This window comes from Danio rerio, chromosome 17 (assembly GCF_052040795.2).
Source record: "Danio rerio strain M-AB ecotype USA chromosome 17, GRCz13ab, whole genome shotgun sequence".
NCBI lineage: Eukaryota > Metazoa > Chordata > Actinopteri > Cypriniformes > Danionidae > Danio > Danio rerio.
The window spans coordinates 49,615,129-49,633,382 of NC_141037.1; the positions used below are offsets into that span (position 1 = coordinate 49,615,129).

Below are 18,254 nucleotides of genomic sequence, written 5' to 3' on the forward strand. Positions count from 1 at the left end.
ATTTTCTGGTTTTGTTAACTGACTCAACTAATAGTTCCTGAAAGCACAAAAACCACTAGCTCTTGTTAACATCAAGAAGTCAACATCATTGAATACTAGATGATTTTATCCTTTCAAATCTTCAGTGGTGTAAAGTAACTAATTACAACTACTTAAATTACTGTAATTAAGTAGTTTTTCTCTGGAATTGTAAGTCGTTTTATAAATGTGTACCTTTACACTTCCTTGGGTACATTTTTAGTGCAGTATCTGTACGTTTACTACTTTTCTTCAACCTGCAGTCCCTACTTTATTTCTTTCTTCTCCATGTGGATTTTAAAAATCTGCCATGAGAGTCCAATCAAATCGCACATAAAAGGTAAATCGCACCATTATATACTGCCTCAAGACATGGGCGCTTTTTAAAAGCAGCAAACTGTTTGGAAGCATTAAAAGTGTACAAGAAGATGTCCCAAATCTTTACACACCTTGACCCAGAGACTGTTCAGATGAATGTCATTGATGAGAAGATGATGGATGTTTACTGTATGATGACAGAAATGGCTTAAACAACCAGCAAGATATCAACATGACGTCAGATTGACGTTGTACCCCAACGTCATGGAGACGTTGCATTTTGTTTGGAAATGAAAATCATATTGACGTCAAAACTTCAATGTCCACATCCTAAAAACCAACCAAAAATCAACGTCTAATGATGTAACAGCTTGACGTTGTGTGGACGTTACCACTATTGACATTTATCAGAAGTTGGATTTTGTTTGTCATACCTGATGAATAAATGTTTGTATTTAACAATTTCAGTATGATTGTAATGAGGAGTCTGATACGGAGGAATCCATTTGCAGTATATTTATTTAACAGTTTAATCACAATCACACAATAAGCACTAGCGTGCAAACTCACATTAAACGTAGTTAGTATGCGTCTATGGGCAGGCGGCTGACTGCCAAGGAGTGAGATAGCAGGCATGGGTCAGAGGCAGGCGGCGTGGATCAGAGGCTATATATCAGGCTGGGTTCAGGGCAGGCAGTGTGGATCAAGGTCAAGGATACAAGCAAGGTTCAGGGCAGGCAGCAGGCAAGGTAAGGCAAGGTCAGATATAGTCCAGGTAATACATGGGAGATCAGGCAAGGAGATAGCACTCAGCAATGTCAGACAGGGCAGGAAAAGACTTCGCACAGGACTGAGTGTGTGAGCTGCTTATATGTGTGAGCGTGGTCATCAGAGTGATGTGCTGCAGGTGTGTGTGTCAATCAGTGTTTGTGCATGACGTAATGGTTAGAAGTCCAGTGATGGTGACCTCTGCTGGCCAGCGAGGGGAATGACTGGGACCGAGTCGGTGACAATGATGTTGGGTTTAGATGTTGGGTCGATGTTGGATTTTGGTCACTTTCTAACAACCTAAAATCGACCAAATATCAACATCATTTGACGTCGTTATTGGACATCAAAAAAACATTGTCCTTAGATTCTGGCTAGACATTCAGTTTTGGTCACCTGACATCACAACCTAAAGTTAATCTAATATTAATGTCCTATGACAATGTGTGTCTGCTGGGGAATACCTGGATGCACTACAGAATGTTACGTTTACACACATCCACAATTTACATGTAAACGCATCAGTTTTTAACAGTGTAATACTACTGTTAAATACTTTTGAAAGGTCTACTTTTTACTCATAGTTTGAGTAATATTCACAACATATACTTTTACTACAAGTAATTACAAGTAATTGTACTTTTACTTGATTACTTCAGTACTTTTTCAACCACTGCAAATCTTACACTAATACATACACTGTATAAAATATCAGTAAAACAGCAGTTTACCATATTTTGGGATTCATCTTTTTTTTAATTATTTCTTGCTTATTTATGCTTTTGAATTGTATTATGGGACCTTGATCTGTCTTTCAACAACTTTTACCATGAAAAGTAAAAAAAGTGACATTTATTAACATATTTAATAGTTTGAAATGATCAATCGTTTGGGTTGGTGTTGTATATTACGCTACAGAGGCCTTGTAAAAAACTGCCAGTGAATTTTTCTGTTATTTTTATACACTATATATATATATATATATATATATATATATATATATATATATATATATATATATATATATTATATTATATTATTATTATATATTATTATTATTATTTTACTATCTATTATTTCACTATGTATTACTTTATTACTAAAATTTCAATAAAAGTCACTTTGTTAAACTGTACAGTTGAATTTTTAACATTAAAAGTCAACAGAGTGAAGGTCAACATCCCATAATACAATTCACAAGTGTAAACAAATGGTGAACACTTGTGAATCACAAAATATGTGAACTATTAATCAACAAATATGTTTTACAGTGTACTTTATTTCCTGTCGTCTCTCCCCAGTGATGCTTTGACAGTTTTGAGAGGTCTCCTGAGAGCTGCGCCGCTGCAATGGCGTTTGAGTCCTGGCCTGCAGGTGGAGTACGTCCTGTGGAGGAGCTGGACGTCAGGAGTTTCCTGATGGAGGAGAACAGCACGGCGGAGAGGTGTTACCGCTCTCACTCGCGCAGCAGCGTCCTGCAGGGTCTGCCCTTCGGTGGAGTGCCCACTGTCCTCGCCATCAACGTTGTGCTGTGGCTGGTACATCATCTATGATAACATATGCTCACATATTATGAAGAATTAATGCACCCTTTTCACATTTCCGGGTTCATCATACAGATATGGCTACTGAGAGTGCACAAGTGATTTAAAGAAAAATTGCACATCTCCGCAGTAAACCGCAGTAAAGCAGAACATGGTCTAGCACTAGAAATACATGGTATTATATAACATAATTAGCATACTGAACTGATATACTGTAGCAGCAAGAGCACGTGAGCTAAGCCGCGTGAAAAGCAGCATTCTTGTGCATTTTTTCTTTCAGTACAGTTTTTTAATAACAATTTAATAGGCCTAAGTCATCAACTGTGTATTTTTAGCCTATCTTTTTAGGCAGCTGTGTGTGTTATTATCTTATACTACATTTACATTTACATTTAGTCATTTAGCAGACGCTTTTATCCAAAGCGACTTACAAATGAGGACGAGGAAGCAATTTACACAACCAAGAGCAACAATGAATAAGTGCTATAAGCAAGTTTAGTTTAACTGACTGTTAGCCAATTTAAAACTAGGATCTCTGAACATAATTCGAATTACAATGCATGCCATCAGGGCTCTGTAACAACAGACATGCGGAGCGTGTGTAGCCTAAAGGACCGTGCCCACCGAGACGTTTTTTTGCTCGCGTTTTCTGTCGACGTTTAAAGCCTCGTGACTAAATAAAAGGCATCAATGTGATTGTGTACACCAACACGCAAAACGGCAGGCACAAAAGCATCATTTAAAAAAAAAAACGCCACATGCTCGTTTTTTTTTTGTTTTGTTTTGTTTTGTTTTGACGCACCGCTTTTGTTCACGTGCACAGAGCTGGTGAAAATACTGTAATCAGCACTTGGAGGCGCTCAAGCACAAAACTGTCAATGCAAGCGCACACTGAAGATGCCCAGGGGCGATATGAACATGGAGCTGCCTATTGCACTGCACTGTTAGACCTTACCAGGCTTTTTTACAGTAGAACACTGGCAACACTGTTGCCAGCTACTCACTGTAAAAGTTTGGTTACAGTAAGTAACTGGCAACAGTGTTGCCAGTTAATTACTGAAACTGAACCATTACAGTGAGTGGCTGGCAACAGTGTTGCCAGTTGTTTACTGTAACCGAACCATTGCAGTGAGTAGCTGGCAACAGTGTTGCCAGTTAATTACTGTAATAGAGCAGTAGTGGTAACTAACTGGAAACTGTGTACAGTTAATTACTGTACTGTAGTGTTACAACTCACAGCATTATACTGCATACACAATAGTATGTCAAGGTGTTACTAAAATTAATTAGTATTCTTACCTGTTATTAATTCTTTAAATTAATTAAGTTGTAAATTCTGACAAATTTATTTTATTGTTTTGGCAGCAAACAAATATAAAACAGAAAATGTATAACAAAATTAAGAAATCAGCAGATATATCATCTTACATATAACTGAGAGCCACAGGTCTGCACAGCAAGGCTGCAGTCAAACTAACGTTTAAGCATGCAAAATTCTGTCATATGGCTTTGCGAAAAGGACTGGGATTAAACAAAATATTTAAAGACTGAAAAAGCAAGCAACTGGTCCATAATTTTTGTTAAGAGAGGTCATGGTCAGATCTTTGATTAGTCTCAAGCAATCACATGATGTGATTTCGCAGTACAGAGTTCTCAAAGCTTGAACTTTCCAATGCTGCAAACTGTAAAATTTGTCACATGAGCTAGCATTCCAGGTCTGCAGCATTCATATGCGTATGAGTGGAAGTCTAAAGGGAGAAAAGTGCACTGTGACTGGGACTTTAAGCTGTAACTCTAATTAAACACACCTGATAAAACTAATTAAGGCTCGTTAGAAATCTACAGGTAATGTTGCAGCAGGGTGGGAACTAAACTCTGCTGCCCTGCAGTTCTCCAGGAACTTAGAGTTTGACCCCCATGGTATATAGCAGGGGTGCTTTATCCTGTTCCTGGAGATCTACGTTCCTGCAGATTTCAGTTGCTACCCATATCAAACACACCTAAACCAATTAATTAGGACCTGTGACCTTTAAAAAAAGCATATAGCATATACAACCAAATAACCAACTTTTTTTCCAGTTGGTTTTCTTATAAAAGATTCGTTAATTTTATAAACAATAAAACATCTATGCAAATTAGACAAATGCAATATTATATGTAAAAAACCCTAATTATTATATACTATAGAAGCCTATAGGCTATAAGTCAATATATTGCCTTGTTGTTTCTTCACGTGCAGCGTGCTTATTGGACTGCTAGTGACAGAGAATAATAAAGCACAGAAAGTGTAAGTTAAAATTTAAGTTAAGCTTAAGTTATAAATAGTTAAGTTTAAATTAAGTTAAATAATGACTTTGGTTAAAATGTTAACATAGATTTGTGATTATTAACAATTACAGTAGAGTGATTTAATACATATAATCCACAGAGAGATCGGCTTGCTGTTTTTTATTTGACAGAACAAAAAAATGATTAAATGAAACATGATTACAAAAAATATTCAATGCTGGTTCTTTAAAAGGATTCAGTCAGTGTTTTCGTTTTAATCTACATTTCAAGTAAAAAATTTCTAGGACAAGCCTATTTATGTTATTATTTCTTTATTCTATGCTGTTGGAAATGCAGGTGCCTGAATATGTTCTGTTAATATGTTCTGTATGCTGTTGTTCGCATGTAAATAAATCAGTGTTTTAAAATGCAATACTTAATGTGTCAAACACAAAAAAAAAAAATCTGCATATATAATAATTTAATTCATTGGGTAAACTTAGAGCACAGTGAATGGGAAAGTACAACAAATAATATTTTTGCAATCCTATTCACTGAAATAATTAAAGAAGAATTCCACAATGGTGCAATCCATACTTTTATAAAATTAAAAATAATAGTGACACTGATAACAGCAGCCAAAAGAGAGAACAAGGCCAAATTTACTGCCCAGCCATAGACACTGCATCAGAAACACCTTGCATAAGTGGTCAAGTTTTTTTTGTAATTTGATGCAAAGATGATATAATACATTCATAAATACATAAAAATGTACATATGTTTTTTTTTTAAACCTAAATCTGAAAGATTTTAAGATTTAAGATGTTAATGGCCATTATACACATCATAAGTCTAGTTAAAAGGCTCCATTAGCTGCGAACGCATGACATTCATTTAATCTCAAGTCAAGTGTAAATGCTGTGTCAAGTGGGTACTGTGTATTTACATGACATTTAATGATTAGGGCTTGGGTTGCTCTCTATTTGATGGTGTCATTGTCAAAGAGTAATTATACATTACGTATACTGAGTGATCGTAGTTACAGTTTTTTCCAACTGCTTACACACATTTTCAAAACAGTGTCTCCTTTTTTCAAAACTCTACACACACAATACTCTTCATTCTCAAAACTGCACACACAAAATGCGAAATGTCCCACATCTACAAAATATAACATTCAAAATGCCATAAACAAATGTCAGAACGAAACATTTGCATCAAATGGCACTTTCAAAATAGCAAATGTTTGAATGAGCCATGTAAACACTGTTGCTCAAAAGCTCTTTGCTCTTTAGGCTTATATCTACATTTCAATACAATGTTTTACAGTGACAGTAATCTGCTGAGAGGAGTAACAGGTACACTGTGAACACCAACAACATTGAAAAAACTAAATATTTTTTAGGCCAAATATTATTGTATTGTTTAAAGCATAAAAAAAGAAACATACTGTATGTAAAAAGTGTAAAAAAATATATAATAATAATACAGTACTAATAAATAAATTGAACATGTAAAGCAAAAGTATGTTCTCCAGAGTACAGTAAAGAACACAATTGTGTGTGAAGGGAGTCTCAGGGGGAGAAGCGTCAATTGCCTGGAAAAGCACCATGTGTGCATAGGGTTGGTCATCATACACTTTACAATGCCAGGCTCAGAAAAAAATATTTTATTCTTTTAGAATTAAGGATTTAGAAAAGGAAAAAATGGGGTAGGTACAAAACTACAAACTTTGGATGGGGTGGAAACCGATTTTTGGACCAGAACAGCCCAGTGTCCCATCACCATTGGCCTGTACTAGACAAAAAATCTCGCGTTCAATCTGCCCAGTTGGTGGAATGAACTCCCTAACTGCATCATTTACATTTAGTCATTTAGCAGACGCTTTTATCCAAAGCGACTTACAAATAAGGAAACAAGTCCTCAAACCATACACAACAACTGAAACAAGTCTTAAATGTACTTACAGGCTGCTGGTCTAGATGCTAAAGTGCTTCTCCATCAGAACGGCAGAGTCACTCGCTGTTTTCAAGAAACGACTAAAAACTCACCTATTTAGTCTCCACTTCACTTCCTAATCTGCAATTGCCTCTCTGGATATATCACTAACTGTACTCAAAATAAATAAATAAATAAATAAAATTACTAATGCTTTCCTTCTTAGACTTTACAGACCTGAAACTTGCTTATAGCACTTATTCATTGTTGCTCTTATAGTTGTGTAAATTGCTTTCTTGTCCTCGTTTGTAAGTCGCTTTGGATAAAATCGTCTGCTAAATAACTAAATGTAAAATGTAAATGTAAAAGCAGTGATTGGTTAGTTGTCAGTTAAGAAATTAGTGTTACCACATTTGAGAAGCGTTCGTGGGTGACCTTGTGATTAAGTGTAGCATTTTGATTGGTTGTGTTTGGAAAAGGAAAGCAAGTGGATTCCTGTTCAAGTTTTGTGTTTTATGTAGAGAATTGTGTGCAGTGTTTAATGCAATTGAAAACTGAGTTCAAGGCTGACAAACAGCTTCAATTTTGGAGATTTGAAATATAGTTTTGCATTTTAAGTGAGATGTTTTAGAAATCGTGTGACAAGAAAAGATTTTGTGTGTAAGTAGTTGGAAAAACTGTAATAACATGAATGTGCATCAGGGTTAAGGTTAGGGCTAGGTTTATGTCATGTAGTTTTGTATAATGTGCAGGTACTGTTATTACAGTTTTTTCCAATTGTTTACACACATTTTCTGAAAGCAGGTCTTATATTGTCAGAACTCTAACACACAGATTGGGTAAAACTCTTCAATTCTTCTGCAAAATGAAACTCTACATTCAAAACAGTGTGATTTCTTCTCAAAATGGTCTTTTGTTTTCAAATGACACACACAAGCCATCACATCAATAGACATTAATAAGATCAGTTGAACACTGATGTGCTGAATGTAATGACCACTTCTTCTCCATTTATCATAATGACCTTCTGTAAGCCTTTTTCTGTTCAGTGTTACACTTTACTACAGACAGTAGGCCTACAGATGTGCATTGTAAAATATTTCAGAGTATTGTTTTTATACAAAACAAACAAATACCAAATATATTTTACTGTATTTTCCCCACAAATACAGTGTACACAGTGTTCATCCCAACCAACACAAAGTTGCAGATAACGTGGTTTACATATAGCATCAACAGAAGTGTTTACTGAATACAGTTACAGTTAAAAAAAATAAAAAATAAAAAAATAGCAATACTGCATCCTCTTTTGTTTTGGTCTGGCCAAGCAGTGGGGGAAATGTCACCTTGCATGGCGAATCCAACCATAAAAAGCATCAACTGCTATAGCTTGGAGAAGGGGTATACGTGTGTGTGGATTTCGGTCATACACTTTACATCTCCAGGCAGAAAAAAAAAATCCTCAATAGGTTTGAGGAATATGGAGAATATGGAGGGAGATAAACAACTATAAAACATGGGTGGGCATGTAAACTAGTTTTGAACCAGATGAGCTCTGATTACTAAATTGCAATTGTGTGTGTCAGGTGTTTACTCATGTGATAAGTTAGTATGCAAAGTAGGACAACTGACTTTACAGTTGTGAATGACAGTGTGTTCCTTGCGAAAATAAAAGATTTTCTGCATGAAAATTGTGCAAAATGCAGAGAATTGTGTGTAGTGTTTTGAAAAAAACTGTGTTTTAAACCTGCAATTTGAGTGTAAAGCAGGAACTGTGCTTGTAGTTTAGCAATTTTAAAGAGTTCGGAAATTGGCAACCATTCACTGTAAATTTTTAGTTTTCCAACCAGTTTCCAGCGTTTTTTTTTTTATTTATTTTTTTCAAAGTACCTTTTTTGACTTCCATATTTTTAATTTTTTTCTACTACCAGCAGCTAGCTCTGTGCAGCTCTCACATAGTTGCCCACTGAAGCTAAGAAGGGCTGCGCCTGGTCAGTACCTGGATGGGAGGCCTGTGCCCTTTTTAGTCTTGGATAGAAAGTGCCCTTCCAAAATGATCTGAAGTGCCCCCGCTTCATCCTTTCTACTATGGAAATCAATGGTTACTAGTTTCCAAGTTTTTGAAATATATCTTCTATATTGATTTCCATAATACATTTTTTTCTACTATGGTAGTCAATGGTTACTGGTTCCCACATTTTTTTTTTCACAATATCTTCTATATTGAAAAAGAAGCTCAAGCAGGTTTGTAAAAAGCAAAGTAGTGAGTAAATGACAGAATCTTCAGTTTTGGGTAAACTATCCCTTTAAACATTACTCAGCAGGACAAATTGTTCATGATAAATTTTCTAGAGCTGCGCAGAAATCCTTCTTCCCCTTTAAGTTTTGCATAAGTTGCTAACCGTACTAAATAGAGAGCTTCCCAGCAGTCGGCCGGTGTTTTCTGTTGTCTCGTCATTGACTGCTTCTTCCGGAGTCATTACCAACACAAGTGTGCATGCAGACCTCGCTGCCTGTTAGTTTCCAAGACAACCACTCACCTCGTCTTTCTCTGGCCAAAGAAATGCCTAATTATTACTGCTGCCCTGGGGTCTAGTCAGTCCAAGGGTTTACTCACATAAATAGCCTTTTATTTTTATATCAGCAGCTTTGACACACATTTAAAGTGCCGCAGTGTGTGTGGTTGCTGGGTACTCTGGAAAATAATCACTTTAGGTTATTATTCACTATGAATGTCATTTAGGATATTGACATATAATTTTAAGAAATTTTACATGCAGCAAATAAGTAAAAACTAGTTATAATAATACTAGTATGATAATAATAATGATAATGATAATAATAATAATAATAATAATAATAATAATAATTATTATTATTATTATTATTATTGGAAATGTGGTTATTATGAATATATACAGCATTTATGCATGAATTAATGTGGTGTTCCTTTGTTTTAGATCCTGCTTCTGATCTTCTCCTGTTTGAGAAAGGCAGCGTGGGACTACGGCCGTCTGGCTCTGCTTATGAAAAATGACAGGTATCATCTCAGAAGTGTTGACAGTTTGGAGAATGCATTAAGCTGTAAATAATTGAGCGAGTGTGAGTATGTTTGTGTCTGATGTTGGAGTGAACGGAATGCTTATCAGGTCAGTGTGAGATCCTGGCGCCACCTGCTGGTTACTGACGCATATTGTGAAAAAATATAATAATATAATATAATATAATATAGTATAATATAATATAATATAATATAATATAATATAATATAATATAATATAATATAATATAATATAATATAATATAATGTAATATAATATAATATAATATAATATAATATAATATAATACAAAATAATATAATATAATATAATATAATTGGCAAAAATAATGTTTAAGTTTAAACGAATCATCAAAATATAATGAATGTTAGAAATTTTTGTATGTTTTTTGGCCATTTAGGCAAATTATAGCTTATTGTGAAATTTTGATATTTTTTATGTGCTTAAAAACCGTGACAGGACATCTATTTTTTTATTTCTAATCTATTTGCAGCATCACAATAATTAAGAATAACAGAACATATTAAATTACACTAGAAGCTGCAGCAAACTCCTTGGAAACACAAGATATGCACAATAACTACATCAGACACAGGTGTAAAACATAATCAGTGACCACTACACACTTCTTTTATTCAGTATGTACTTAAATGTTTAGAGAATGGATTATATAAATTACTTTTTCCTAGTCTGAAAGCCCCAAACCCTACATTATGTATCTACAACTGTCAATTTGTGTGCATTTTGTTTGTTTTGGTAATTTTATTGAAATGTACAATAAAGATATTTTAGAAATATATTTTTACCCAGATACCTTGAGGACAAAAATATCCCAACTAAACCACCGAACCCCCCTTAAAGCGCCAATATTTAATCCCAGTGCCATTTCATTTTGAGGTGTCAGTGTGAACATATTTCACTCCTTATACTAACACAGCATGGAATACTACATAAGTATATTAATTTGAATGCACCCTATGAATTGAGAATAACAGGGATGTGGTAAAGATCAAAATAAGAGCCCTTAGTCACAGACAGATAGTGACAACAATATAATCAGTTATTAATATTTCATCTGGTCTTCTTAGCAGAACCACTGAAGGTCTCAGCAATCTTTCTCCTGCTTGATATTTTACATTTCAATAAAACTTAGTATAGAATATATGTAAAGAAAACACCCATGCACTCCACCTGACATTTTTAAATACATAATAGAGGATGTTGGGTTTTTTAGACTTACATTGGATGAAAAAAAGAAACTTAAACTATTAATGCAGTATCCATTTAAGTACATACTAAAAAGTGTATACACTGACACAACATTACATTTTGAATACTTTGAAATTACACTTATTGTAATTTGTAACAGCTCAATTTATTTGTTTTTCTCAAAGTATAATTTAACTTTGGTTCAAACTGTAAAATTTGGTCAAATCAAACATATTTATTGTGGTCAAGAGGAAAATGACATTCACACAAAGTAAAAAGGTATATATATATATATATATATATATATATATATATATATATATATATATATATATATATATATATATATATATATATTTATTTATTTATTTATTTATACAACAGTTCTATCTGGATCTTGAATCTGATTGGCTGATAGCCGTAATAAATTTAAGTAACATCAGCATCCGTACAGCCTCTTTACCTTTTGTGTATTACTCCGCCCACAAACAGCCTGCAACAAACAGACACTACAGTTTGACAAATATTACTACTGTTACAAAACAAAATATACTTTTGAGGCTTTTTTAGTCGAGAATGTATTTGTTTAGATTGCAACTATGCAGTTTATTTGCAAGAATAGTTCCTATTTTAAAATATTTACAATTTCTGCTATAATTTGCATGTTCCTCATATTTTAGTGATTCATTTAAACTTGCACATATTTTTGGCCCCTATATTACACTGTAAAAAATGCTGGATTCCACACAATGGATTTGTGTTGAGGCAACATGAGGGAATTAAGTTAACTTTACGTTAAATTTAAGTGGATTGAACATAAAACAATTAAGTTGTCCGTCAAAAAGGTGGCTCAGAGGTTAGCACTGTCACATGACAGCAAGAAGGTTACTGGTTTGAGTCACAGCTGGGTCAGTTGGCATTTCTGTGTGGAGCATGTTCTCCCTGTGTTGGCGTGGGTTTCTTCTGGGTGCTTCGGTTTCCCCCACAGTCCAAAAACATGCGCTGTAGGTGAATTGAATAATCTAAATTGGCCATAGTGTATGAGTGTTTCCCTGTGATGGGATGCAGCTGGAAGGGCATCCGCTGCGTAAAAATATATGCTAGATAAGTTGGCAGTTCATTCAATGTGGTGACCAGATAAATAAAGAGATTAAGCAAAAGGAAAATTAATAAATGAATTAAGTTATCCCCAAAAAGCCTTGTGTTGAATTGAATTGAATTGAATTGAATTTTATTTGACAGATTTTAGACAAACTGTTCAAACAGTATTCCATACACTTTGTTAAAAAAAAAAAAAAACTGTTGAGGATAAAAACACAATAAAGCCCTGAGCTTATTTCCATTGTGGTCCTCTGTTAAATAAAAACAATGTATGGCTTCAAAATACTAATGAAGAATAAAACAAACAGTCGCCAAAGCAGTACGAACATTTAACTTATCCCGCACATGTTCACACAGCCAATGGTCTTCCAGCCGCAAACCTATTCACACTCAAGTAACATGTAAATTGAAAGATCCTCGTCCACCATGCAAACTAATTATCCTCATCAAACAACCATCTTTTGATAGCTTTTTTGAACAACCTTAAATCCTTTATTTCCTTAATTGATTTTGGTAGTTTGTTCCACATGATTGCACTTGTATATAAAAACATATTTTTCCCCACTAAACTTCTAAATTTAAATAAACAAATATTAAAATCCCAACTCCTAATACTGTATGAATGCTGTTGCCTCACCATTTGAAAATAGTTTATCAAATAGCTAGGAACCACATTATTAAACATTTTACGTACCATTCCCAGTTTTAAAAAACACACTCTATTACTAACAGTTAACATACCTAATTTATTAAAAGACTCTTTGTGCAGATGTGCTCTAGGATGCATTTTTAAAATTATTCGTACTAATTTATTTTGTGCCTTTTGCAATTTCTCCTTCAAATTTTGTGAGCAGCTATACCAAAATGACGTAGCATAATCAAAATGGGGTTGAATTAAAGCTCCTGCCAACAATTGTAAAGAATGAACATCCAAAAGATCAGATTGCATTGCTAAAAACCTAATTTTTCCATAAATCTTCGTAAAAACTTTTTTTGCCATAGCATCTCCTGATAATTTATTATCTATTAAACAACCCAAATAGTTTATCACATTATTTGACTGAATTTTCCAGTCATTAATCTTAACTACAAAATTATCATCTTTTTTTAATTTCACTCTTGAAGCAAATAAAATAGCCTCTGTTTTACCCATGTGTAAAGAAAGTTTGTTTTCTAAAAACCAGTTATAAACACTTTTTAACTGTGAACTCATAATTTCTTCCAGGGCCCTTTTGTCATGATGAGATACTAAAATTGCGGCATCATGAGCATAAAGATAGAGCTCCTCTGAACATGATATTTTTAAAACATTAATATATAAAAGAAAAAATAATGGAACTAAAATACTTCCTTGAGGTACTCCACGATTGATTGATAAGGGAGCAGATAATATACCCTTTATATCAACTCTCTGATTTCTATCATGCAGATATGACTGAATCCACTTTAAAGACCCTTTATCAAATCCAATTGCCTTTAATTTATATAGTAAAATTTGATGGTCTACAGTTTCAAAAGCCTTCTGAAGGTCCAGCAGCACCATTCCACAATATTTGCCACCATCTACAGATCTCCATTTTTTGTCTGTCATATGTAATATACATGTCTCAGTGGAATGTAATGCTCTAAAACCTGACTGTAACTCATACAAAATATGTTTTTTAGTAATATAGTTGACTATCTGTTCGTATACAATTTTTTCCAGTTCTGTTGTTTCATTTAATTTTAAATAAGTAAACAGCAAACATCATTTGTTAAGTGTACATTTCAGTGTGCACAACATGAAGTGTGTGTATTTGGTGTCCTTAAAAGTAGGATTTAAAGATTTATACCTCAGTCATTTAGTGTGCCACCCGATCTGTTTTTTTACATCTTTTTGGGGATGGTTGTATTTAAAATTTGAGCTCACACACAGGCATGGTGTCCCTTTGGGGTTTGTGGGTGGAATTCCATCATAAGTCTTTAGGCTCATGCAGTTCTGTTGTCGATGTGTTGCTTTATTCAGCATCAGCATGTTGCGTTAATGTCTTTGTTTACGTGGATGTATGTATGTTTGCAGAGCGTTGCATCAGTCTACGGAGAAAACTTCAGCTATAATGGCAGTAATATTTATTAATCACAAGAGAGTTTCACCTGCTCTTTCTCTGCTTCCTGTGATAAATCTGTGGGTGGGAGTGTTGGCTCTTTTGTGATCTTGAGGCTAATTATAGAAAAATTGGTACACTATAAAATATTGTATATAAGAGAAGAGATTTTCCAGTCAAATGTTCAGTTCATGCTTGTTTTGCCTGTTTATTTTAATTGTTTCTTCTTTTAAGATATCTTGGATATATTTACATTAATATATATTTAGTAATGCCATTTAGTAAGTGACATTTAGTAATGCACATTGTTACATTGAATAGCTATTACTGGACCTGAGGTAACATATGGAAGATTGTATTTTTATTTGTTTATTTGTTTATATTTTGTGGTGTGTTTCAGCTATTGTACATGGGAATATTAAAATAATCATTCATTCATTTATTCATTCATTTCCTTTCCAGCTTAGTCTCTTTATTATTCTGGGGTCACCACAGCGGAATGAACCGCCAACTTATCCAGCATATTTTTTACGCAGCAGATAGGGCAAGAACTGAACTTACCTCATGAACTGTGTGTGAGATCGCTTTCCCTCTGCCACACCATCCACTTGCTTCACCTCTCTGCTGTGGTTGCATCGCACTAATAAAACCCTTAAAATAATTCTTGCTTTGTCTCCTTTGTGTGGCTGTGACACTTCCAGCTGCAACCCATCTCTGGGAAACATCCATACACATTCATACACAATCATACACTATGGACAATTCAACCAACTTAATTCACCTGTACCGCATGTCTTTGTACTGGGGAAAATCGGAGCACTTTTCAAAGTATCTACTGAATCATATTTTTTAGGTCCTAAACATGCTTTAAAATTTATGAAACGTTAAATGACGAATGCTGGTTTCAGAATTCAGTTTGGCAAAATAGGTCAATAGGGTGTACTTTCTTTAAAGTAAACATGGAATTTGGTAAAGCATGTAAAGTAATAATACCAATAAATATCCAAAAAGAAGTAAACCCCTAAAAAAACAGTCACTTTAAATTTTCTCAACTAGTTTTGTGTAGTTTTGTATTTTTTCAGTTGTTGTTCAATAACAGGGGTGACATGGTGGCTCAGTGGTTAGCACTGTCACCTCACAGCAAGAAGGTTGCTGGTTTGAATCCCGGCTCGTATGCTGTAAAGGTGAATTGAAATAACTAAATAGGCCTACATGTGTGAATGAGTGTGTATGGATGTTTCCCAGTACTAGGTTGCAGCTGAAAGGGCTGCTGTGTAAAACATATTCAGGATAAGTTGGCAGTTTATTCCCCTTTGCTGACCCCTGATGAATAAAGAGACTAAGCCAAAGCAAAATGAATGAATGAATGAATGTTAAAAAACCAACTACTAGAGATTGAATCAGATCAACATTTGATCAGTCCAATCAAAAGACCTTCATGATGTTAAATGCCAAAGATATTGAGCTTTTGTTAACAAATTGTGATGCTTTGCCTTTTCTCTCAAAAATAAAAATGCAAAAGCTGTCACTATAAGGCAGTGCCTTTTCAAAGGTACATTTCTGCATCTAAAGAACACATATTATAAGTAATAGTATCTAAAAAGTAACAGTTTGTACCGTTATGATACCAATGTGAACCCTTTAGATCAGGCATGTCCAAACTCGGTCCTGGAGGGCTGGTGTCCTGCAAAGTTCAGTTCCAACCCCAATCAGACACACCTGGGCTAGCTAATCAAGCTCTTACTAGGCTTTCTAGAAACATCTTTGCAGGTGTGTTGAGGCTGGTTGGAGCTTAAATCTGCATGACACTGGCCCTCCAGGACCGAGTTTGGACACCCCTGCCCTAGATCATAGGTTTACCTCTCAACTCCTGGAGGGCCGCAGCTCTGCACAGTTGTGCTCCAACCCTAGTCAAACACACCTGATCCAACTAAACAAGGCATTCAAGACTACTAGTGTCTAGGGTTATTTCTCAATATGCGTTCTTTAGCTTTCTCGCATTCTTGTGTTCTCGTGTAAAGTCGTCATTAAATGACAAAGTACAGTTCCAAAACTCAAGACCGCAAAAACAGAGGATGTGTGAAAGATATCGAGGATGCACCGATGCAGACTTCAGCACTGTGCTCGCTCAAGAAGAAGCGCAGAAATTTTTATTATTAAAGATCAGAGATATAACTTAATTATCTCAGGAATTTTTCCTAAGTGAGATGGGGAACATAAACATTAATTTGAAAATATTAATTAATTCATAAACACCTTAAGGTTGTTTATTTGCTGAAATTCATATTCATATATTTTTTATTTGTATTGTGTAAAGTCTATTTCTAAGGTATTTGTGTATGTTGTCAGGTATTTTTGTATGGGATGTAGTCATGAACACCTTGAATAGTTGGATCCAGTGTGTTTGATAAGTGTTGGAGCAAACCTATGCAGAGCTGCTGCTCTCCAGGAATAAAATTTGAGACCTATGCCTTATATACAAACCTTTGCCTATTCTTAAAGGTACTGCCACAGTCAAAGCTTTTGTAACAAAATTTCTGAGTATTGAAAAAGGAAGTTATCACTCATCCATACTGTACAATGTCCGAATTTCCCCTACAAGTTATAGCATGTTTAATAGACTTTGTCATTTTAAAATATGCCTTGTGTAAAACTATGACCTGCTTATTTTCTTGTTTGTATTATAGTTTGACATCACTATTCTATGGAGAACAAAGCGAGAAGGAGAAAACCCCATCAGACTCCAGTCCGTCAGACTCAGAGACCAAGGACATGGTGAGAACTTTTTGTCAAAGAAAAGAAAGAGACACATTAAGGAAAAAGCATCACATACATCTTCAGTTTCAGTTTCTTTCATTTTTGTACTAATTTAAATTTACTAATTTTAATTCAAAACATCACAATAAATTGTAATGCAGAACATAACAAGAACATAACAAACATCAAAAACTATAATAAACAAATAAATAAGCTTTTATAATTTCAGAAATATATAAAAATATAATACGTAAAATATTTCCCAATTTTAAAAAAAATCACAGAAGGGAATGAATCAATACTTAAATAACTATTGCACAGTTCGTTATAATAGTTATAATAATAACATTTTGTGCTAAATTAACTATTTATTAATTTCTTATTACACACTAGCTATCAATAGTATTTAAGATACGGTATCATTCAATAGTCTTATAATGACAGGATAAAAACTATCATGAAACAGCGCTGACTTGCTCCTCAGGCTCTTGTAATGCCTCCCTGATGGCATAAGCAGCAGAATATGGCCAGGTTGGGTTACATACCTTATATGGTAACACTTTATAATAACTACACACTATAAATCATTTATTAAGCATTAGCAAATAGTGAATTCATTATCTGTTAAGCATTAACTTTACATTAATAAGTGTTAGTAAGCAGTTTATAACTGCAGCTACAAATGCTCTATTCTTGAATTATAAGCACCGATATAATGTGTTTAATGATTGTCTTTTCATACTCTGTTAATGATTTATTTTTCATTACTAAATTAAGTATCGAATTATTTACAAACCGTTTGTATTTAAGTGTAGTTGAGGGTTTTCAGGACCATTCAGAATGAGTTAGTAAATGATTAATAAACTATTGAAATCAACGTTTATATGTCTTATTATTCAGGCATATAGTAATAGTTAACTAATATATTATTAAATGCTTTATTTATTTATTTTTTTAGTCTTGTGACCTACTCTAAAGTGAGCACTACACATGCTTTATAAATGCCTTATAAATGACTATTAAAGGCTCAGTATCAAATGAACGATAATCTGTGCAATCTTTCTAAAAAGTAAAATTACTGTAAAGTTTAAACATTGCCAAAAGACAGGAGTGTCAAAACATGACATCCAACTGGATAAAACAACAACAACATAATAATTTAAAGATGTAATGTTTAAACTCGAAAGT

The 18,254-nt window shown here is 34.1% G+C and overlaps 1 protein-coding gene across 2 annotated transcripts in view; it reads left to right on the plus strand.

The window, feature by feature from the left end:
* The window catches only part of tmem63c (transmembrane protein 63C), a 143,198-nt gene that overhangs the window by 51,002 nt on the left and 73,942 nt on the right, over positions 1 to 18,254 (plus strand). The window contains exons 2-4 of one of the 2 annotated variants that reach the window (XM_087288322.1): positions 2,406 to 2,642; positions 9,815 to 9,894; positions 16,997 to 17,084. In XM_087288322.1, coding sequence (XP_087144448.1) covers positions 2,454 to 2,642; positions 9,815 to 9,894; positions 16,997 to 17,084 — 357 coding nt within the window. In that variant the 5' untranslated portion in view covers positions 2,406 to 2,453. 2 annotated transcript variants of the gene reach the window in all.